The 25,023-nt window shown below is 35.4% G+C and overlaps 2 protein-coding genes across 3 annotated transcripts in view; one reads left to right on the forward strand and one right to left on the reverse strand.

The window, feature by feature from the left end:
• Positions 1–21,153, forward strand: part of LOC101255297 (delta(3,5)-Delta(2,4)-dienoyl-CoA isomerase, peroxisomal) — a 30,269-nt gene extending 9,116 nt beyond the window's left edge. Inside the window, exons 2-3 of one of the 2 annotated variants that reach the window (XM_069298027.1) lie at positions 20,098–20,167; positions 20,885–21,153. In XM_069298027.1, coding sequence (XP_069154128.1) covers positions 20,098–20,150 — 53 coding nt within the window. In that variant the 3' untranslated portion in view covers positions 20,151–20,167; positions 20,885–21,153. Of the gene's footprint in view, positions 1–1,655; positions 2,196–20,097; positions 20,168–20,884 lie in introns of those variants that run through there. The other variant, XM_004239255.5, reaches the window with a different exon arrangement.
• Positions 10,610–16,197, reverse strand: LOC138348417 (cold shock protein 2-like). The gene is made up of 2 exons (XM_069297616.1): positions 15,635–16,197; positions 10,610–10,805 (listed from the first exon to the last, which is right to left on the reverse strand). The coding sequence occupies exons 1-2, from the start codon at positions 16,092–16,094 to the stop codon at positions 10,774–10,776; spliced, it is 492 nt and encodes a 163-aa protein (XP_069153717.1). The 5' UTR covers positions 16,095–16,197; the 3' UTR covers positions 10,610–10,773.
• Positions 21,154–25,023: the final 3,870 nt, after the last annotated feature.

A 25,023-nucleotide genomic window follows, 5' to 3' on the forward strand; every position in this document is an offset into this window, starting at 1 on the left:
AATTTGTCCAAAAAATTATCTCTCGATCGATCATTTGCCGAAGCCGAAGCCGAAGCGAGCGACGACGGCGCGAGGGGGGTCCCTCTTTCCAACCCTTTTAATAATTAATAGGAGTGTTTATTTATTTAAACTCTCCTATTTTCATTTCCATTACCGATGAGGGACTATTGCCTTTTTTATTAAAGCATTAGAGGACTTTTCAAGTTCCCAACCTTTCAAGTTCTAAACTTTTCAAATTCCTCTCCTTCCCTCTATTTCCCATCAATTCTTGCTATATACCCAACAAGTTTCAAAAGCCTTATTGCCACAATTTTTATGACATGTTCAAGGCCAGTGATGTTGAAAGTCTTCTGTTTTGTTTAAGTATGTATCTAGCCGAGTAGGTTCACATTAATTAAAACACACTAAATAATTGTTATTCTGACAAGGCTCACGTTGGAGCAGTTTTAGCTACCCCTTGATTTCATCATCCCCTCTTTCCATGGGAACATTTTACAAGTTCGTGTACAACCTGACAAATCTTATATAATATTAGACTGGAATGGACCAACATAGTTAGTATTGATTCATATATCTATACTCCGCCATAGTTGGTAATGATGCATAGTTTGGGAAATATCGAGTAAAAACTTATGATTCACATTTTTTATTTATGTCATGCTTGAGAGATGAAAGTCAATACTGAGGGGGGTGTCCCGGAGTCAAACATTGAAAAAGGATGTGGGTATTTGTTACCTTAGCAAGGAAAAAAAGGGATGTGGGTATGGCTCGATCCAACATGTCTTTGCTTTATTTAACCAGTGTCAACACAATAACCTTGACTTCTGAATGATCCTTTTTTTTATTATACTAGTGTATCTTTGCCCAAGCAAGGAGTTTGAAACTAGCTTTTGGATCCAGAAGGGTTTTTGTGAGATAAAAATGTAAAACATAGGGAGGCAAACATGCGCGATGTCCTCTTAATGCAAGAAGTTTTTGAAATGGGGATTTGAAGATTAAATATGTTGAAGACAAACAAACTAGAGGTGGCTGTTCAGATCTTCTATCCTACCCTCTTTCCTTCTGCGCGTGCAGTATTAACGTTGGTCCATTATGGTACTCCGTAACATTCATTCCTTTCTCAAATCTTATGTAGCCATGTAGGTGGTCATCGGTTAAAAATTACTGAAGGCTGGAATTACACTCCCTTCTTTCACTTGAATGGAAGGTGTAGGACCCTTATCTTCCATGGTTTGTGGCTGAATTTTGAACTGGTGTCATTAACATATATCTTTTCAACCTGATTTTGCTCCTTGTTGAGCAAATGTATTTACCATCTATATCTCACTCAGATTTTTTTTCCACTTATTGCTTCTACCACGAGGTTTTTGGCAACTTAGCAGGCCTTTTACTAAGCTTGGTTCTTGTTCTTCCTCAGTTCTCTCTTGCATTAGTGAATAAGTTCATCTGTTAGCAAGCTAGTTGTTGCATTCTTGAGGTTTTGGTAACTGCATGCCTTTTACTAGCTTGCTTTTTGTTCCTCCTCACTCTCTCTTGCATTAGTGAATAAGTTCCATCTCTGAGCAAAAGCTTATTTATTGCATTCTTGAATATTGGTATGTTATGTAATTACTTTGACCTGGCTATTAAGTTGATATTTTTTCATTAAAATGTAGAAATAGCAAAAAAGTCTCCACTTGCTGTTATTGGAACAAAAGCTGTGTTGCTGAGAAGTAGGGATTTGACAGTGGAACAAGGCCTGGATTATGTTGCCACATGGAATTCTGGTGCCCTGTTATCAGATGACTTAAAAGAAGCAATTTCAGCACATAGCCAGAAGAGAAAGCCCAAATTTGCTAAACTCTAGTTTGGTAAATCATGGAATTTGAAAGTGTCAATAGATATGCATGTGCGCGAATAAGACTGTCTGTTGGTCGAGTGACTGAGACCGAGGAGACACGGAATGATCCATAAGTGTCTGTCTGAATTTATGAAGAGCTTTTCGTAGAACCTCTATTATGCTTAAGGTCGGCTTGGATATTTCTGTCTTGTGAAATTGTACTAAGTTGTTAGCCTGAGAAAAGATATCGTATGGAAAATCATCTACGTGTTTTTACGTGCTGCCTACATCATACTAATGTTGCAGCATATGTATTGTCATTCTATGACTTGTGTTAACTGACATCTCAACAAAACCAATGTCTAGCTTTAAATTACGTGCATAGTCCTGCTTGCAATTAACGATCAAATGCAGTTGCCTAGTGAGCAAGAATTCTTATGTGGTGTACAAGAGAGTTGTCCTTTCTTCTTTTGTCAATGCTGCTGTGGGTCTCTGTATAGATTATGGTAGAAATGAGAATACCTCTACACTGGCCAATAGAAACACTCCATTTGACTCGTATAGAGTAGTTGTATCGTGTTTAGGTCTGTACTGTTGTATTTTCTTATTGTATGGCGAATTGAGGACGGACCCAAGTATTTTGTCTCTAAGATGTGCATTCTCGTCAAAAGGAAGAATGTACGCGGACGCGTTTTCGAGATAGGAATCGGTATCTAATGAATTCAATGGTTCTAGTATAAATGAAAGAAAAATAAAAAGGAAAGAAATCACAACGAGATCCTAATCTCAAAACAAAAAGAAAGGGGGATATGGCGAAATTGGTAGACGCTACGGACTTAATTGGATTGAGCCTTGGTATGGAAACTTATTAAGTGATTACTTTCAAATTCAGAGAAACCCTGGAACTAACAAAAATGGGCAATCCTGAGCCAAATTTTGTTTTCTGAAAACAAACAAAGGTTCAGAAAAAAAGGATAGGTGCAGAGACTCAATGGAAGCTATTCTAACAAATGGAGTTAAATGCGTTCGTAGAGGATTCTTTACATCGAAACTTCAGAAAGAAAAAGAATTTTCGCCCCTCTGTTTTAGTGGGCATCTCTACACCTAGCTAAACCCTACTATATATCTAGGTGTTTTACATACCCTTTTCTAATGGACTTAATTTGCTGTGTACCTTTCTTATTATCTACTTCTGCCATCTTTCTCCCACATTCTGGAGTGGTGTGTTTGACTTTGTGGTGCTGGATCCTAATTTGAGTTTGATTATCTATCCTGCAAACCTATTCCTACCTCATTGGATCCTAATTTGAAGTTATCTTCCACTTTCAGGTTTCTTCTTCTTTACCCGCGGCTCCTTTAAAAGTTGAATTTTTTAACTAACACAAAACCCCATCTGTCTTATGCCGTCTAAATTTTTAGGACCCATTTGGTTGGCGGTATTAGATTGAATAATCCATGGACCATCTAATACATTGTTTGGTTACTTCATTTAATTTAACCCATGAATTGCTTATCTACCATACGTGGTCTTATCTTATTCCGTGATAACTAATCCAACGTTTGTTAAACCTTGGAGAAGACCCCTAAATGACTAAATTAACCCCTTATTCCTTTTTCTTAATTTCTTTTGTAATTTAATTTTCTTTTTAATTATATTGGAATGGTCATAAATGTTCTTTTTAAATTCTCCAAATTCGTTTAGTGTATATTTAATGAGTTCACTAATATATTTTTTCCCCATTTTTTCTTGAATTTTTTTTATTCAAGATAGTTTGTCGATTACTCTCTTGAACTATTTGTTTTTTTTTTACAAAAAAAAAAAAGCTTTTGGTATTGAACAATTTAAGAAGTCTTAAATCTATGTTAAGTTTAAAATATACTAGACCAACAAAAAATTAGAAATACACAGTGCCATGCCATCTATGACCTTCTTAGTGGTGTACATCACACTTTAAAATAAATAACAATTTTATCTGTTTTTATATATATATATATATATAAATATTTAACTAATTAAATGGAACGGAAAATCCTTAAAAAAATATTTCCAATTCTACGACTATCTACCTTGATTCAATTACATGAGATAAACACTCATAGGAAAGTTTTTTTTTTTTTGTAGAGTTTTAAATCAAATACAAAATTAAGTGGAAAGTAGTGAACCAAACACTTGACAAAAGATAATCCATGCACTACTAATCCCTGCATTACTAATTCTACATTACTAATCCCTACATTATCAATGTTTTTACCAAAGGATTCCTTATTGATTACATGAAATATCTTCGCTCAAGACACTTAGGTGCTACATTTTATATTCTTCGTTACGTGGCCGGTGCTTCTGAGCTTGGGATTTTTACGCGTCCCACTCTTTCTTTTAAAATACTTGATTTTTGCGACTCCAATTGTGCGTCTTGTGCCGATATCAAATGTTCCATTAATGGTTTTATCAGTAGTCTTGGGGGTCGTCCTGTCTCTTGGTTATCCATGAAACAACCAATGCTAGACCTATGTAGGATTTTATCTGCTGAAATTACTTGGATTGTTTGTGTTCTTCATTATCTCAGTGATCCCCCTATTTCTTTCATTCCTTTTCACTTTGACGACAAGTTGTAACCAACATAGCTAAAAATCTCGTCTTTCAATATCATGATGACGCCTACTATATTCCATCACTAGGTAAGCCGGACTCATAGCGTGGAACTATGAATAACAGGCTATCACCTGGAAGAAAAACTTATAAAAGCAAGGAACAAATATCAAAATAAAAGAAAGAGATAAAATCAAACATACGTAGAATACCCCCAATACCAGGTATTAGTATATAGTCGAGTTACTAAACAAATCAAGTGTACAGGGTAAACAACTACTCCACACGAGAGGCGTGTCAACAATGAGAAGTCGTACTAAGATCTAGAGGGTGCGGAAGTCTAGTATGCGTACCAACAAATGGTTACTCAATAGGCGTAGGCTGACTGAGCTGAAAATACAAAACAAGTATAAATAGCAGGTTTATAAGAATTATATATCACAACAACAAAATAAGAGACAAGACATTGTAAAAGTAATAAAAAACAATGAGATATAATAAAATGAAGTAGACATCTAAGGCAAAGGAACTTACTAGGAGGCTCCAGCCTAATAACCTAATTACAATAAGATTCTACTATGTACATCCACTACCCAAAGATAATCCAACAATATCTCCTATGAAACATCATAACAATCCAATCCAAGTCAGTCTAAATGCATCCAATAGAGGTAAACCAAGGCAAATCTAAACAAATCATGCGAGCCAATCAATATACTGAAACATATGAAAGTAAATATTAATGCAATGCATGCCATTGCCTTTATTTAAACAATAGCATCTAGACAATCAAAAGTACATAACCAAAATCACCATACTCTGAAACTAATTTGGAATCGAGTTGGTCCTCGACCAAGGCCTCGAGCCAAATAATATTTCAATATATGCAACAAGTATTGACACCATAACTCAAGAAACAAAGTAAATTATAAAAAGTGCAACAACTGGAAAAGTAATCCAAAGATCTCCGCCTCATCCCAAAAGTACTACTCAAGTGAACACTAGGTACAACTAATACCAACCTACGATTATATAAAAAACCACTATTGACCTACTTAGTGCTTAAGCGGTCCTGAGTTACCTTTGCAACATTAGATTGTCATTTTTCTCTTTCTTTGACTTCTCCTTTTCAACTCTTTTCTCCTCAATTTCATTACTTTCTAGCCACAAATACCATTCAAAGGATAATTAGCCTCAATCTCTACATTAACGACACAAAATCATAAGAAAAGAGATATAAATAAGTCCAAAATATCCGACTCATCAACCACTCAGGTTACGTAGTCAATCTGAGATAGGGATCACAAATCAAGAATAAGAGTCTATTTAAGGTGAATTTCCATTTTATTAAAGAGAACACAAGGTTCCCCACTAACTAAGGGCACTAATCCATAATAACGACTATAAGAAGTTGTGTTATTAACTAAAGAATCATTAAATCTCCTTCTAAGGCATGTAGATCACAACACTATCCTTAGGCCTGAACCAACAACTCAGAAGAGGCTATTAACACTAAACTAAGTTGTAATTAAATAATATATAATCTAGCATGTGCTAAGGATTTCACAATCCAATACTAGCCTGAGGCTCCTACAAGAATCAAGAAAATAGGAATAAGAAAGTAATCCTAAACACGTCAATACATTCCTAACTCAAATGCCATCTTACTAAGCATTATCTCATGAAACACAATCTAAAAGAAAGTAGATCGTAGCCTACCCAAAAGTCAAATTTTCATTTCTAACCGTTGAGGAGTTGACTGCTATTCTTTTCGTCCTACAAAGTCCACAATACTATAAATATTATAAACTATGTGCCAGTATGAGAAGAACAATACTCATATTGCTATAATATACCCCAATTAGCTCATGGTTTAATGGGATTCTAAAATTGAACCCGTCATTACGTCCCTAATAACTCAAGGAAGTTATGCCCTCAAAATGGGCACAAATTGGGCTTAACTAAGCTAAAATAATCCAAAGAATAAACTAGCTCAAGAATACCAAATTTTATATAAAAATAAAGAAGTTAAGAAGGCTTTGAGTTCGGAAACAAGACAATGACCCCAAAATGATCCCACGTTAAACCCAACTCAAACAATAAAATTCTCAAAGGAATAAATCTGAGCTCTAACCACCTCTTCTTTTCAAGAACGAAGTGATAGAGAAGAGTAATATAACTACCAACAATGACCATTAAAGCCGCTAAATGACTGCCTAAGCAGTTCGATGGCCGCAAAATTGGTCGGGCCAATGTGGATAGATACCGCAAAAGTGGTCCAGACGCTGCTAAAGCTACATGAACATAAATGGACAACTACTTCTAAAGCAGCCTAAAGCGGCCCAGAGGTCAGTGAAGCTGTCGCACCAGCAAAAACAAAAATCAACTAATGTATGCAAATGAACTATGCTATCCCACAAAATTTGACGTTTCACATGCAATGAAACCATTGAAACTTTCATCAGTGGTCGTTTCAACAAAAAGTGGGCTCATGCCATAGTCTCATTTTAGCTATAATCCAGAATGAAGCTCGAAATAATCTCTTGAAAGTGTCGGAACCCAACCCAAAGGTCCTCCTAATCTAAAATCAACATTGTGAAAGTAATAGAACCAACAGAATCGATGTGCCACATACATGAAGTTCTGACATAAGTCAAAAGTCTAAATTTCAAAAGTTTTAAAACAGAAAAATATGCATAAAAAACAAACGAATGGCCCGATGAGTGAATCATTAGTCCCAACTAGTCATAAATAACTTGGTGCCCCCTCGTGAAGGATCAAAGTTTGAAAATATTGAAAACAAATAATAATAAAAAATGACGCTGAGGGGCATTTCATTCACCTTGAACGGATCAAGATTCAACCCATTTTTAAGCCCATTTGAGCCCAACCCATTTGAGCCTAAAGTAAACTTGGGCGAGTCAAGACCCAACCCAACTTCTATATCAACCCATTTTAATAATTTCAATTTCAGTTCAACCCACCCATTTGACACGCCTACTTATTCACAATTCGATAAAGTTTCCTAAGTACATTTTAGTTTTTTTTTTAAGATTTTAGACAACGGTAAATATTACTTGTGATTAATTTCTTTTTCTGTTTTGAATATCAAGTTCTTTTATTGCACATGAGTAGAGAAGGGGGCATGATTAGTCACTAATTTTTGTGCTGAATAACAACTTAATTAATTGATCACATGAGGCCAAATATATAATAGCTAATCATGCATAAATATATATCGTATATCCATAAAAAAATTGCGATCTATGTTCAAACGTGATATACGTAATGTGAAATTAGGTCTTAGGCAAAACTCACACCCCAAAAGCTAGCTCAATGGGAGGAGGATTGCCCAAGCCTTATAACGAGTCCACCCATCTCATTAACCACCGATGTGAGACTTTTGTCATTCTTTATTACCCCACCTCACGCCCAGTGCTTAGCATCTGGTGGGCGTGGGCAATTTTTGATTTCGGGGGTCCCAACATCGGGTGAGACGGGCGCTGCTCTGATACCATGTGAAATTAGGCCTAACTCACACCCCAAAAGCTAGCTCAAAGGGAGGAGGATTGCCCAAGCCTTATAACGAGTCCACCCATCTCATTAACCACCGATGTGAGACTTTTGTCATTTTTAACGTAATTTAGAAATATAAAGTATTTGTCTTTATAGCATTTTGTCTTCATTGTAATATATAGAGAGATGCTAAACAATCAAAAAAGTATGATCAGAATTTGTCCAGAATTGAAAAAAAACTAATTTAATCTTCTTTTCTTTTAAAGTAAAGTCAATTCTTTGATATCACTATTTCCTAAACATCTAGAAATACGTGTGAACAATAATATTATGTTTAATGTACTTTATAATATGGAACCCATTACTATCTAACTTTATCTTCTTCTAATTTTTTCTCTAATTCACTCTTCTTCTTTTTCCCCTTTTTCTTCATTTTTTTGTCATCCTTTTTCTTGTCTTTTTCATTACATGTAAAATTAAACTATGCTGATTATAATTTCATAAGATATTTTTAATACAGTTTATCAATGATTTTCTAATTTTGAACTTGAAAAATAACATGTAGTTATTTCTATTATATACAAATCATTTAATTCTAAATTAAGCACACAAAATACATTCATATCTGGCTTTATAACAAAAATTTGTTGGAATAATATTACATTTACTTTCTTTATTTTAATTTCATTATATTAAATTTAATACACTATCATCAACATTTAAAATATATGAAACAAACTCATTTGAATTTTATATTTCATAATTATCTTCTAAAATAGATGAAATATTTTTTATAATAACTATCAAGATTATTTCTTTTCAGATAACAACAAATGTTTTTTTAATAAAGTTTGTACTTTAATGTCATAAATATAGAAAGATAAGTTTTGTGGGATAATTTAATAATTAGATAAATTTATGTATTAAAAAAATAAGAAAGTTAATTTTTTTGATATCTTTAGTTGTTAATTGGGATCATCACTTATGAACCATATGAGTTTAAGTATTTCTAAAATGTGTCGATGTCTACTAATTCTATAGTATTTTGAGTTGTGATTGTCATTATTGAAATAATTCATATTGTATTTTAAATTTTATGTATAACTTAATTTTTTTAACATAAGAATTACTACAATTACCTAATTAATTAGAACTCATATTAAGAACAAATATAAGTAATGATTATCAAATCATCAAATTGGCATAGCACAAGAGCACAAGACTACAATATTAATGCTTCTAGGTTGGAACATATGAACTAGAGTGTTTTGAGTTTTTATGATTATTATTAAACGATTTTACATTATATTAAAAAATTAGGTAAAATGTAATTTAAATTTATTTATATAATAAATATAATAAAATTACTTAATTTTATAAATTCATATTTAATTTCAAAAAAAAAAATAATTTTAGGGGGAAATAATATTATTATTATCACTACAACTCTGTAAACTTAATATTTAATATATCATTTCATAACGAATATTTTTTTGATAAAACAATAAATAATACAAATAAAGAAAAATATATATGTTATGAAACTTTGATAGTTCATGCTTAACAAATTTGTGTTGTCATTATCATCGGAGAACTATGAAGATGTTTTTCTTTTAATTTTTTTATAAAAAGTTATTTTGAAATCATAAAGAACTTTTTATATCTGTTATGTGTTATTATAATTTTTCAATAAAGTTCCATCAATATTTTTATCCAAAAAAATAGTTGTATGCATCTCTAATACTCAATTGAAAAAAATATTAATTTTAAGGAGTCTTTATTTATGTATGATACGACTCATATAAAAACAAGGATATGAAGATAATTACATAATAAGGGAAATATTATTGTAGTTTGAGAAAATGCGCAAGTACCCCCTCAACCTATGTCCGAAATCCAGAGACACACTTATACTATACTAAGGTCCTATTACCCCCCTGAACTTATTTTATAAGTAATTTTCTACTCCTTCTTAGCTTACGTGGCACTAGTTTGAAAAAAAAAAGTCAACCATCGTTGGACCCACAAGATAGTGCCACGTAGGTCGAAAAGGGGTAAAAAATTATTAATAAAATAAGTTCAGGAGGGTTATAGGATCTTAGTATAGTATAAGTGTGTCTCTGAGATTTCAGGCATAGGTTGAGGGGATACTTGGCCATTATCCCTTGTAGTTTCAATTTCTTCATATTTCACTCACAAACATTCTAAATATAGTCATATGAAATATATTTTTATCATTTACCTTCTTTATAAAAATCTGATGTGTAACAACTTATTTAAATACATAGGAGTAATTATTTTGTCAACTCAATTAATTTCAGATTTTTAATTTTGAGTATTATAGACATAAATTTTTAATATTTAAATTTAGATATAATTTATCTTTTTTTTTAAATAGAAATTATAAACTAAAATAGATCATATTGTAATAACCCGTAAGGTCATTTTTGGAAATTTGAAATATTAATTTAACTAGAATGAATTAATTGATGATTAATTTGTCACGACCAAATCTGGGCCGCGACTGGCACCCACACTTACCCTCCTATGTGAGCGAACCAACCAATCTAAACCTTAACATTTCAATATAATATCAACAGAAAGTAATGCGGAAGACTTAAACTCATTAATAAAATCAATAACTATTATTATCCCCAAAATCTGGAAGTCATCACCACAAGAACATCTATGATCAAATGACTAAACTAAGAGTATTCTAAAAGCTAAAAATACATAAAAGCTAGTCCATGCCGAAACTTCAAGGCATCAAGACATGAAGAGGAAGATCCAGTCCAAGCTAGAAACATTAGCTCACCCTGATATCCGGAGTAATGAAGACTGGCTAGAGTTACTGTTGAGTCGAAGATGACGGCACGTTTGCTGCACTCCACAAATAAACAAGAAGAAAACATAAAAGTAGGGGTCAGTACAAAACACGGGTACTGAGTAGATATCATCGGTCAACTCAAAATAGAAATCAATATATACCAAGTAATATCATAAAATCAACTATGATACTCAACATGTAGCAACAACAAGCACTATATCATTAACAATTACCGTCAAGTTCACACATGAGGACTCAAGCCTCAATACCATACTCATTTGGGAATCATGTTCATTAGATTGAGTATATTAACATCTTTCAAGATTCATTATCTTTATTTCTCTTGTGTCGGTACGTGACACTCCGCTCCCTCATATTCATTAATCCTCTTGTGTCGGTACGTGACACTCCGATCCCCTAAATCTACGTGTCGGTTCGTGACACCCGATCCCCTAATTCTACGTGTCGGTTCATGACATCCGATCCCCTAATACTACGTGTCGGTTCGTGACACTCGATCCCCTAATCTCCTTCTATCAATTCATCAAGCCTTCTTTCTTACCAAGGCATCATCAATCCCATTATTTTAGTTCATCACGCCTTCTTTTATACCAAGGCCTCATTATTAACAAAGAGATTAGGATTTTGCAAGATTTGGGATTCAATAACTTTATCATGCTTATATAGTCATAATTATATAATTACATTCATGCAAGCATACAATTAAGCACATAGCAGGGTTTACAATATTATCAATACATATCATTCGCTATTAAGAGTTTACTACGAATATCGTAAGAGAAACCATAACCTACCTCCACCGAAGACTAGTGATCAAGCAAGCAAATTCCCAAAGCTTTGTTCTTCTTTCTTCCTCGTTCGACTCTCCCTCTCTCTCTTGTTCTTTCTATTTTTTTATTCAAACCCTTTTTCTTTTACCCTAATTAGTATATAACTAAGAATAAAAGATGACAATAATAACCCACTAATTAACTTAAGGTTACCTCTTTTAACCCCCAAGTAATTAGACTTATTAACATTAACCCTCTAACTTTATAATTAAAGTAGGAATAGTCCAAAACGTCCCTTAAAACGTGTAAAGAAATCCGACCTAGACTGGGATTTCGCAGTCTGTGACGGCCCGTCGCGCCTGCGACGGTCCGTCCTGCTGCCCATCACAGAGTTCAGAGACTCAATTTCTCTGAAGAGTCTGTGACGGTCCGTCCTGCCTTTCCGTCACGAAGTTCAGAGAGTCGATTTTCAGTACCCAATTTCAGATTTTCTAAGTGTTTTGAAACGAGACCCTGCGACGGTCCGTCGTGCCCATGACGGTCCGTCGTGGGGTCCGTCGCCTCAGCCTGTTTTTCCAGAAATAAAATCTGCTGCTCAAAACGACTAAACAGGTCGTTACAATAGATACCAATTTACCCATCGTTCGTCCCCAAATGATCACAAGAAGGAAAACAAGGGCGAAAAGGAGTACCTGAATCTGTAAACAGATGTGGGTATCTTTCTCGCATATCTGCCTCCTTCTCCCAAGTGGCTTCTTCAACGGGTCGATTCTTCCATTGAACTTTGATGGATGCAATCTCCCTTGATCTCAACTTGCGAATTTCTCTATTTAGAATGGCAACAGGCTTCTCCTCATAAGTCAAATTTTCATCAAGTAGGACTGAATCCCAACGAATAATATAGTTTCCATCCCCATGGTATCTTTTCAACATCGACACATGGAATACCGGATGTACTCCGGACAGCCCTGGAGGCAAGGCTAACTCATAAGCCACCTCCCCTACTCGCTTAAGTACTTCAAAGGGACCAATGTACCTTGGGCTTAGCTTGCCTCTTTTACCAAACCGCATCACCCCTTTCATTGGCGAAACTTTCAACAAGACTTGTTCACCCTCCATGAACTCTAAGTCTCTAACCTTCCGATCTGCATATTCTTTTTGCCTACTTTGCGCCGCTAGAAGCTTTTCTTGAATAGATTTCATTTTCTCTATCGAATCCCGCAAAAGATCAGTACCCCAAGGTCTAACCTCGAATGCATCAAACCAACCAATGGGGGACCTACATCTCCTACCATACAATGCTTCAAATGGAGCCATCTCAATGCTTGAGTGATAGCTATTATTGTATGAAAACTCCGCTAAGGGTAAGAAGCTATCCCAATGGCCACCAAACTCTATCACACATGCGCGAAGCATATCCTCCAACACTTGAATCGTTCTCTCAGACTGACCATCGGTTTGAGGATGGAACGCAGTACTAAGGTCCAACCTAGTACCCAATTCCTCATGCAATGTTTTCCAAAATTTAGAAGTAAACTGCGTACCTCTATCTGATATGATGGATAGTGGAACCCCATGCAACCCAACGATTTCTGAGATATAGATCTTGGCTAACTTCTCGGCATTGTAAGTCACCTTAACCGGAATAAAATGAGCAGAGTTAGTTAACCTATCAACAATCACCCAAATAGAGTCGTACTTACCCATCGTCTTTGGAAGACCAACCACGAAGTCCATTACGATTCTCTCCCATTTCCATTCCGGAATGGGCATCCTCTGAAGTGTTCCTCCGGGCCTTTGGTGTTCATACTTTACTTGTTGACAGTTTGGACATTTGGCAATAAAATCTACAATATCACGCTTCATTCTACTCCACCAAAAGTGTTGCTTTAGGTCACGGTACATCTTGGTTGCTCCCGGATGTATTGAATACCTTGAACTATGAGCCTCTGTTAGAATGGTGTTGATCAAATCATCGACGCGGGGTACACATACCCTTCCCTTAATCCTCAAAACACCTTCCTCATCGATTTGTGCTTCCTTAGCCTCTCCTCACAACACTTTATCTCGGATCCGGATCAATTTTTCATCATTAAACTGCTTTCCCTTAATCTTGTCAAGGAAGGAAGATCTTGCCTCCACACAAGCTAAAAATCCTCCCTTCTCATTTACTTCTAATCTCATAAGGTCGTTAGCCAGAATCTGAACTTCTCTAGCCAATGGGCGTCTAGAAGCTTGCAAGTGAGCTAGACTTCCCATGCTTCCCTCCTTTCTACTTAAAGCATCCGCTACAACATTCGCCTTCCCCGGGTGATACAAAATAGTGATGTCGTAGTCCTTCAGTAGTTCCATCCATCTCCTCTGTCTCAAGTTCAAATCTTTCTGAGTAAAGACATACTGTAGGCTACGATGATCCGTATAGATCTCACACTTAACCCCATATAAATAGTGTCTCCATTTCTTTAATGCAAACACTACCGCGGCCAATTCCAAATCATGAGTTGGATAGTTACGTTCATGCACCTTTAATTGTCTTGAAGCATAAGCAATCACATTCTTCTCTTCCATTAGTACTGCACCCAAACCCGAATAGGATGCATCACAATAGACAATGAAATTCTTACCTTCCACTGGCAAGGTGAGAATTGGTGCCGTAGTCAACAGAGTCTTGAGATTCTGAAAGCTTTCCTCACACTCATCCGACCATACGAATGAGACATTTTGCTTAGTCAAGTTCATCAGTTGGGAAGCAATAGAAGAGAATCCCTTGACAAATCGGCGGTAGTAGCTAGCTAACCCAACAAAGCTCCTTATTTCTGACACATTAGTAGGTCTTACCCAATTCTTCACTGTCTCAATCTTAGAAGGATCAACCATCACCCCATCCTTAGAAACCACATGCCCCAAGAAGGACACTGCATCTAGCCAAAACTCACACTTGGAGAATTTGGCATAAAGTTTTTTCTCCCTCAACATTTCCAATACCATTCTCAAATGCTCCTCATGTTCCTCCTTACTTTTAGAGTATATCAGTATATCATCAATAAATACGATCACAAAGAGATCCAAATATGGCTTTAAAATCCCGTTCATCAAACTCATGAACGCAGCAGGGGCATTCGTAAGACCAAAAGACATCACTACAAATTCGTAATGCCCATACCTGGTTCTAAAAGCAGTCTTTGGCACATCCGTTGCCCGTATTTTCAATTGATGATAACCGGATCTCAAGTCAATCTTAGAGAAGACACAAGCACCTTGTAACTGATCGAACAAGTCATCAATGCGAGGAAGAGGATACTTGTTCTTTATGGTTACCTTGTTCAACTGCCGGTAGTCTATGCACATCCGAAAACTCCCATCCTTCTTCTTTACAAACAAAACCGGAGCACCACAAGGAGATGCACTTGGTCTAATGAAGCCTTTGCTCAACAACTCTTGAAGTTGGGCTTTTAACTCTCTTAACTCCGCGGGAGCCATTCTATAAGGGGGTATAGAAATGGGGCGAGTACCCAGTTCAAGATCAATACAGAAGTCAATATCCCTATCTGGTGGCATACCAGGAAGATCTGCAGGGAACACATCCAGAAACTCGTGGACCACCGAAACCAACTCAATCAAAGGTACTTGGGTAGTGTCATCCTTGAGATGTGCCAAGAAAGCTAAACACCCTTTACTAACCATTTTCTTAGCACAAAGAAAGGAGATGATACGCACCGGATTGGAAGTGTAGTCACCCTCCCACACTAATGGATCTGTCCCAGGCTTGGCTAACGTCACCGTTTTAGCATTACAATCCAAGATCGCAAATTGCGGAGAAAGCCAAGTCATACCCAGAATTACATCAAAATCAACCATTTCTAAGATAACCAAATCTACATAAGTGTTGCTCCCCACAAAGTTCACCAAACAAGACCTATATACCTTTTCAACTATCACAGACTCACCCACCGGAGTAGAAACACGAATAGGCATGTCAAGCAATTCACAATGTAAATTAAGACCATTAGCAAATGAGGAAGATACATAAGAAAATGTGGATCCAGGATCAAACAATATAGAAGCCATGTAATCACAAACCAAAAGATTACCTGTGATGACAGCATCAGATGTCTCCGCCTCCGATCTCCCAGGGAAAGCATAACAATGGGCCCTTTCGTTTGTTTGTCCGTTGCCCCTACCATGTTGTGATGTAGTGTCTCCAGTTTGCCCATCACCCCGGCCGTTTTGGTGACCACCATTACCTCGACCACCACGTCCTCCAGAATAACGGCCTCTACCATGACCACCTCTACCTCTAGCTATTGGGGGTCTATAACTCTGTTTGGGACAATTCCTCCTAATATGTCCAGTCTCCCCACATCCGTAACACTCTCTAGAGTCAAGCATAGGTCTCTCAGAGAAGTGTTGACCGGTCTGAGGTGGACCCCCAACTATAGTCTGTAGTGAAGACTGAATGGGTCGAACTGAGTAACCTCCGGAACCCTGTCCTCTAGAGTAAGAACCATTAAACTCACCTCCCTTTCGAAACCTCTTTGATGTCGATGCCATGGTGAATTCATATGGCTTCACTCCTTCCACCTCTACCACGAAATCTACCACTTCTTGGAAGGATTTTGCCGTAGCCGCTACCTGTAAGGCTGAAATCCGCAACTCTAACCTCAACCCCTTCACAAAACGACGAATCCGCTCTTGTGGACTGAAACAAAGTTGGGTGGCATATCTGGATAGTGCACGAAACTTAGCCTCATATGCATTGACCGACATCCTACCTTGCTCTAGGCTCAAGAACTCATCCCTTTTCCTATCCCTCAAAGTCCGGGGGATATACTTCTCCATAAACAAGCTAGAGAATGAGGCCCAAGTAATAGGTGGTGCCTCCGTTGGTTGACACTCAACATGTGACCGCCACCACATTTTGGCGTTCCCTTGAAACTGATAACTCACGAACTCAACACCAAACCGTTCTACTATACACATCTTGTGTAGTAGCTCATGACAGTCAACCAGAAAATCGTAAGCATCCTCAGATTCAGCACCCTTGAAGACTGGAGGTTTCAATTTCAAGAACTTACTGAAAAGTTCATGCTGATCATTTGTCATTATAGGCCCAGTAGTCAGACCTGGAAACGTGCCTATGTCCAATGAAGCATCCATACGAGGAGCCATAGTGGCTGCATGTTGTACCTCTGAAACCGGAGGTGTTGGTGCAGAAAACATTGGAGGTGCCTGACCTTGATCAGACAACCCACTAAGATAAGCGAGAACCTGATTGATCATCTCTGGGGTAGGTTGGGGTGGCAATCCCTCATTCTGCACTTGTTCATTTTCCCCATCCTCCCCTTCTCTTATTACTTCTTCAGTCGGTCGAGGAGTCACTGCCCTAGTATCATATGGGCTAGGTGCTCGTCCTCTTCCCCTAGAGGACGTGCTCCCACGACCTCTACCACGGCCTCTTGCCGCTGCTCTTCCTCGAGCTACAGCCCCAGTGGCTGGCTCAGACGCACCCTGTCCCGCTGGTGCTGGTGTTGGTGTTGGCGTAGTCGTTGCTCTAGTTCTAACCATCTGCGAAATAGAGTGAAGATGGTCAGATACCAATTTGTATCACCTAGATACCAATTGGACCCAAGTAATAGCACGAAAGAAAGAAAGAAGAATGGAATTTTTCTAAAGTCTTATAGCCTCTCAAAGAAAAGTAAAGGCGTCCCCCTACCGTTCCTTAAGACTCTATTAGACTCGTTCTTGTGTGATGAGACCAACGAACCTAATGCTCTGATACCAAGTTTGTCACGATCCAAATCCGGGCCGCGACTGGCACCCACACTTACCCTCCTATGTGAGCGAACCAACCAATCTAAACCTTAACATTTTAATATAATATCAACAGAAAGTAATGCGGAAGACTTAAACTCATTAATAAAATCAATAACTATTATTATCCCCAAAATCTGGAAGTCATCACCACAAGAACATCTATGATTAAATGACTAAACTAAGAGTATTCTAAAAGCTAAAAATACATAAAAGCTAGTCCATGCCGGAACTTCAAGGCATCAAGACATGAAGAGGAAGATCCAGTCCAAGCTAGAAGCATTAGCTCACCCTGATATCCGGAGTAATGAAGACTGACTAGAGTTACTGTTGAGTCGAAGATGACGGCACGTTTGCTGCACTCCACAAATAAACAAGAAGAAAACATAAAAGTAGGGGTCAGTACAAAACACGGGTACTGAGTAGATATCATCGGCCAACTCAAAATAGAAATCAATATATACCAAGTAATATCATAAAATCAACTATGATACTCAACATGTAGCAACAACAAGCACTATATCATTAACAATTACCGTCAAGTTCACACATGAGGACTCAAGCCTCAATACCATACTCATTTGGGAATCATGTTCATTAGATTGAGTATATTAACATCTTTCAAGATTCATTATCTTTATTTCTCTTGTGTCGGTACGTGACACTCCGCTCCCTCATATTCATTAATCCTCTTGTGTCGGTACGTGACACTCTGATCCCCTAAATCTATGTGTCGGTTCGTGACACCCGATCCCCTAATTCTACGTGTTGGTTCGTGACACCCGATCCCCTAATACTACGTGTCGGTTCGTGACACTCGATCCCCTAATCTCCTTCTATCAATTCATCAAGCCTTCTTTCTTACCAAGGCATCATCAATCCCATTATTTTAGTTCATCACGCCTTCTTTTATACCAAGGCCTCATTATTAACAAAGAGATTAGGATTTTGCAAGATTTGGGATTCAATAACTTTATCATGCTTATATAGTCATAATTATATAATTACATTCATGCAAGCATACAATTAAGCACATAGCAGGGTTTACAATATTATCAATACATATCATTCACTATTAAGAGTTTACTACGAATATCGTAAGAGAAACCATAACCTACCTCCACCGAAGACTAGTGATCAAGCAAGCAAATTCCCAAAGCTTTGTTCTTCTTTCTTCCTCGTTCGACTCTCCCTCTCTCTCTTGTTCTTTCTATTTTCTTTATTCAAACCCTCTTTATTTTACCCTAATTAGTATATAATTAAGAATAAAAGATGACAATAATAGCCCACTAATTAACTTAAGGTTACCTCTTTTAACCCCCAAGTAATTAGACTTATTAACATTAACCCTCTAACTTTATAATTAAAGTAGGAATAGTCCAAAACGTCCCTTAAAACGTGTAAAGAAATCCGACCTAGACTGGGATTTCGCAGTCTGTGACGGCCCGTCGCGCCTGCGACGGTCCGTCCTGCTGCCCGTCACAGAGTTCAGAGACTCAATTTCTCTGAAGAGTCTGTGACGGTCCGTCCTGCCTTTCCGTCACGAAGTTCAGAGAGTCGATTTTCAGTACCCAATTTCAGATTTTCTAAGTGTTTTGAAACGAGACCCTGCGACGGTCCGTCGTGCCCATGACGGTCCGTCGTGGGGTCCGTCGCCTCAGCCTGTTTTTCCAGAAATAAAATCTGCTGCTCAAAACGACTAAACAGGTCGTTACATAATTATTAAATAACTAACTTTAGTTAATACTTAGTGGGTTGAAGTGAATTAAGTTATTTGAGGTTTAATGTATAAATCACAACTGAAAAAAAAATTAAATTAAGAAAAGAGAAGGAGAGGAAATACTCATTACTAGGGTTTATTTTAGAAAAGAGGAGGAGGGGAAATACTCTTGGCACCGTTCGTGTGGAAAGACACTATTAAGGTAAGCATTTTCGATTTGGTATGTGTCATAGATGATTAGATATATATAGATGTATATATATATTTTTGTTTTAGTTAATGGAGAGTCACATTATTATCATTACGGGAGGTGTAAAGCGTAGCCACAATATTAAGTGTAAAAAAATGTTCTGGGTTAAAAAAAGTGTATTTTATTGATTGGGTTACAAGTGATTGAGCAGTAGTTATTTAGTAATTTTATATAATAGCTGGAGATATGTTATTGGTTATATTTATTTATGTTATTTGATTGTTGAATGGAAATAACTTATTGTTATTAGTATTAAATAAATTTTTGATAGGCATAAATATAACTGCAATATAAAATGGCAAGTGGAATATATTTGTTGCATTGTACACAATTTATGAGTAAATTTATCATGGAACATTAATGATTCTATGGAAATAATGTATTATTATATTGGGTGGTTGAAAGTAATTGGAAGGGAAAATATATGTAAACATTTGCATTCTGCAAGGTTGAGAATTTAACAGGAAAGTGACAATTACTAATTATGCCATTGACTAGATAGGTAAGTATTCAAGTTTTTGCTAACTAAGATAGGAAATTAATTAATGGTATATTATATCATACATGAATTAATAGTGTTGGTATTGAAAAAAAAATGAGACTTAACCTTAGACTTGAAACTTGAAAAATATGATAGTTGAAATGTTTGTTGGCATCAAGAATTATGAACTTGATTATAAATCTGGGAGAATTTTTTTGGTCAAGGTTAAACACATAGTAATGTGGGTGTTGTTAATTCCGAAACCTTATTGTAAATATATATACTTGAATAGATTCCATTGGTTCGGAAGCTCAACGGAAAGGGAAGGCTCAAGTCCAAGAGTAACTATTCGATTGACTAAGGCAAGTGAATTTCTAAACTCTTGTTAAGCGTATGAAATTTGTGTATTTTCCTTGTGTGATGTTGAGAATGATTTGGAGACTTGTTGCTTATTTGTTGGTGTTGTATTCCTTGTAGTAAATTGCGCTTGTTATCAAAACGGTTATCTCGTCATTTTCATTTGAGCATGTCATTTGCATTGTATCTGAGACATGGTTGTGGTAAGAGGATGTACCATTTCGAGGGTCGTATCGCGTGCTGCGATGGATATTATATTTCGAGGGACGTATCACGCGCCGGGAAGGTTACTATTATCGAGGGACGTGTCATGCGCCGCGACAGATGCATGGACAGATATGTCCCCCATGGGTCCCGGACTGAGAGACAGCGGGTGTGTATCATTAAGAAAGGCATGCATCACTATATTTGACATTGCATCTCATGGCATTGCACATTTTATTATTGATGAACTTGAACACATGTTTTGTTGATCTTGTGAGTGTTTCTTTGTGAAGCTTGTGACTGTTGAATATTGATTTGTTATTGAGAATGTGTAAACTGATGGAGTGTGGTTATTAAGTTGTGTGTTTGGTAAACTGTAAACTTTTAGGCTGTAGCGTGGAGGTTTAGATAGGGTGTATGGAGTACCCGTATTTTGTTCACTTATCTTGCGTTTAGAGGTTTGCTTGTTGGTACCGCGTGGTTTGGTACTCACCCCTTGTTTCTATAAAATTTTGTAGGTTACGAGCCCTGATTTTCGTGATACCTTCCATTCTCTTCGTTTCCGAGGCATCTTGTGGAGGGTTGTGAGGTAGCTGATTCTCATCTCAGCGAACTTTCCTACTCCAGTTTATGACTTTGTTTTTATTTGAAAGACAACTGCATTTTAGACTTCTATTTTATTTCAATTCTAATATTTACATTAGAGGCTCGTGCACGCGACAACCTGGTTTTGGGCATTGAATTAATATGACTTGGTTTCATAATAGAAATTGTTGTTGGATTGTCATTTACTTCCGCACTTTGTTAAATATTGTATTTTAGGCTGACTTGTCTTGGTGGGATAAGACGAGTGTCATCACACCCATTTTTTTTGGATCGTGACACATATACACTTTACTCTTCTTTTATACTTTTGATTTTTTTTCTCTTTGTCATTAAGGAATAGAAAATAAATAAACAAAAAAAGAATAAGTAAAAAGGAGAATTTATGTACTAAAAAAGCGATGTAGTTTTTTTACTAGTTTTTTTTAGGGAAAATGCTCAAGTACCCCCTCAACCTATGTCTAAAAATCCAGAGACACACTTATACTATACTAAGGTCCTATTACCCCCCCTGAACTTATTTTATAAGTAATTTTCTACCCCTTTTTAGCCTACGTGGCACTAGTTTGAAAAAAAAGTCAACCATCGTTGGACCCACAAGATAGTGCCACGTAGGTCGAAAAGGGGTAAAAAGTTATTAATAAAATAAGTTCAGGGGGGTAATAGGACCTTAATATAGTATAAGTGTGTCTCTGAGATTTCAGGCATAGGTTGAGGGGGTACTTGGGCATTATCCCTTGTAGTTTCAATTTCTTCATATTTCACTCACAAACATTCTAAATATAATCATATGAAATATATTTTTATCATTTACCTTCTTTATAAAAATCTGATGTGTAACAACTTATTTAAATACACATGAGTAATTATTTTTTCAACTCAATTAATTTCAGATTTTTAATTTTGAGTATTATAGACATAAATTTTTAATATTTAAATTTATATATAATTTATCTTTTTTTAAATTAGAAATTATAAACTAAAATAGATCATATACACTTTACTCTTCTTTTATACTTTTGAATTTTTTTCTCTTTGTCCTTAAGGAATAGAAAATAAATAAACAAAAAAAGAAAAAGTAAAAAGGAGAATTTATGTAAACTAAAAAAGCGATGTAGTTTTTTGACTAGTTTTTTTTATAGGGAAAATGCACAAGTACCCCCTCAACCTATGTCCGAAATTCCAGAGACACACTTATACTATACTAAGGTCCTATTACCCCCCTGAACTTATTTTATAAGTAATTTTCTACCCCTTTTTAGCCTACGTGGCACTAGTTTGAAAAAAAAGTCAGCTATCGTTGGACCCACAAGATAGTGCCACGTAGGTCGAAAAGGGGTAAAAAATTATTAATAAAATAAGTTCAGGGGGGTAATAGGACCTTAGTATAGTATAAGTGTGTCTCTGAGATTTCAGGCATAGGTTGAGGGTTTTTTTTGGCATTATTCCTTTTTTTTATTATATAGTTTTTTTATATTTCTTTTGTTATATATTTTTTTACTACTATGTTTACATTTTCTTTTTATAAAATAATATTTTTTCTTAGATCTTGAAAATATCAAGAGAAAAGAGTGGGTGAAAGTTATGTTTTCTTTGATAGATTTTTTGATTTATTTTTAATGTTTAATTATGGAATCATAAATAATTAGTGTCATCAATCATTTTCAATGCATTGAAAAACTAAGTTGAGAATATATTTAATATTTGAGTTAAGTTCAAAAACGGACTAGTTTATAGTGTGAACATGCCTTTTTACCATTTTAGCCATATTACTAGAGCTGCTAAACAGCCAGAAAAATATGGCCAGTAACGTACAAAGATTGTACTAACCTTTAAATTTAAAATAAAGAAAAAAATATGTTAAAGTGTTTGTCATTTCCTAAAATTACAGTTTAATTAGAACACTGATTCATATGTTTAGTATATGAAGAGTCCCATTGGGACAATATTTTCCTTGAATTGCAGCAACTATTTTTATTAAGGAAAAATTATATACAATAACAAACTAATAATCTAAAATAAATGGAGTAGGTAGGGTTTGATTTAATTGTGCTCTATAGCAAACGTTTGCAAAAAATTGTCAGGCGCCTCTCTCCCAAATATCTCGCTCGCCACTCTCCTCCAATCTCTCCCTCGCTTCCTCACTTTTTATACAAACACAAGTGTATAAAAATTATTTCTAATTGTATAAAGCAGAGAAAATTGTATAAATACATATATTTTTGTTCCCCTCTCTCCCCTCTTCCAGATCTCGCTCGCCACTCTCCCAAATTTCGCTCGCTACCCTCACCTTTCTCACTTATACAAACAGAAGCGAAATGTATAAATTGCGTTTCTGTTTGTATAAAGCGTGAGAAAATTGTATATATACATGCAAGTACATATATTTTCATCATATACACTTATAATTATACAATAAAAATACTTCCCTGCCCATTTTCTTTTGCCTTTCTCTCTTTCTCGTTTTATACAATTTTCAAATTATATCTAATTTGTCTCTTTCTCGTTTTATACAATTCGATTCAATTGTATATTCCTTGTCAAATCTCTTTTGTCTTTCTCTCTTTCTCATTTTATACAAATTCAAATTTTATATAATCGTTCTATACACTTATAATAATACAATTTGTTTTATACACTTCGTTTTTATACAATTATCTGCCCAAGTGTCTTTCTCTTTCTTGTTTTATACACTTTGTTTTATACAATTTGCTTCAACTGTATATGTATAGCGAATTATACAGTTTCTATGTTTGCTATGGAGCGCAATTATGCAAACTTTGCTATAACATATAAATATAAATTTTTTTATTTGCTATATGTGAAAATTGCCCTTTTAATAATCCATCCTACAAATCGAGGAAAAAAATTGAAAGAAGAAAAAAAAAGAACATTATTGTCAAAGAAATAAAAAGGCGACATGCCAATTCTTACTCATCCCATTCATGATTTGACTGTTGTGAGATCAGTCATTCGCTAAATAACAACATTCACAATAGGAACTAGGATGTGGTGAATTCATATATTAGGAAGGAACATGTATATACTATTCTACAAATTACAAGATTATATCTTCTATATTTACAAAAAAGAAAAAGAAAAAAAAATCAAAATGGCTCTTCAATCAATCTTTATATGGATATGTTGAGATCAATGCGTGGCTTTTACATTGCTGCAGGTAATAGAACGATGGTATGGCAACAAGGGCATTTAGGATCGTGAAGCTAAAATTAATCCTTTTTAATAAAACTAATCAACTTGCAAAAATTTAAAAAATAAAAGAACAACCAGAGTGCAACAATGTATAAATAATGACCTTAACTTCATTAATAGAAAAAAAGCTTAAACATAAGATAGATTAAAAATAAAACATAGCAAGAAAAGACGGTCAAAACACAAACAAATGAACTTAATTATATGTTTAAATTATTTTTTCAATATAATTTGTAAAATATTGTGACAGCGATAACTCAAAATACATTAAATCTGATGAATATATGTACTTGAGTACCTAACTAAAGTAACCAATATATAATGATAACTATAATTTAAAAATGAATGAATAAATAATTTTCTACGAACAGTGGCTCAAAGCGTAGAAATTGAAAACTGAAGTAATGTGGGTATGCCTCGAATTTATATTGGGTGAGCCGATCAAAAAAAATACTACTAAGATTTTAATTTTGGGAACAAATTTATATGGTAAAGAAATATTTATATTTAAAATTTTGGTTATTTGTCATGAGGTCCATATTTACATGGCATATAAAATAATTTATTTTGTCATGTCAAATTTATTTTAATTTTGAGTAATTTAAGCTAAAAAAAGCTTTAAAATTAAGTGATTTTATTGATATAAAATAAAGTTCAATGATTTTGTTAGATAATTTCTCATAAGATATTAACTCGTATTAAAGCTACTGTGATATAATTATTCATCTTTAAGGATAATTTATTTTTCCGGTTGTTAAAGATGGTCCTCTTGTTATTTTGAGTTCTCATTAATTTTAACCTATTAAGTCTGATCGATTAACTATTTTTAGATGTATGTTCA

The sequence above is a fragment of the Solanum lycopersicum genome, chromosome 5, assembly GCF_036512215.1.
Source record: "Solanum lycopersicum chromosome 5, SLM_r2.1".
NCBI lineage: Eukaryota > Viridiplantae > Streptophyta > Magnoliopsida > Solanales > Solanaceae > Solanum > Solanum lycopersicum.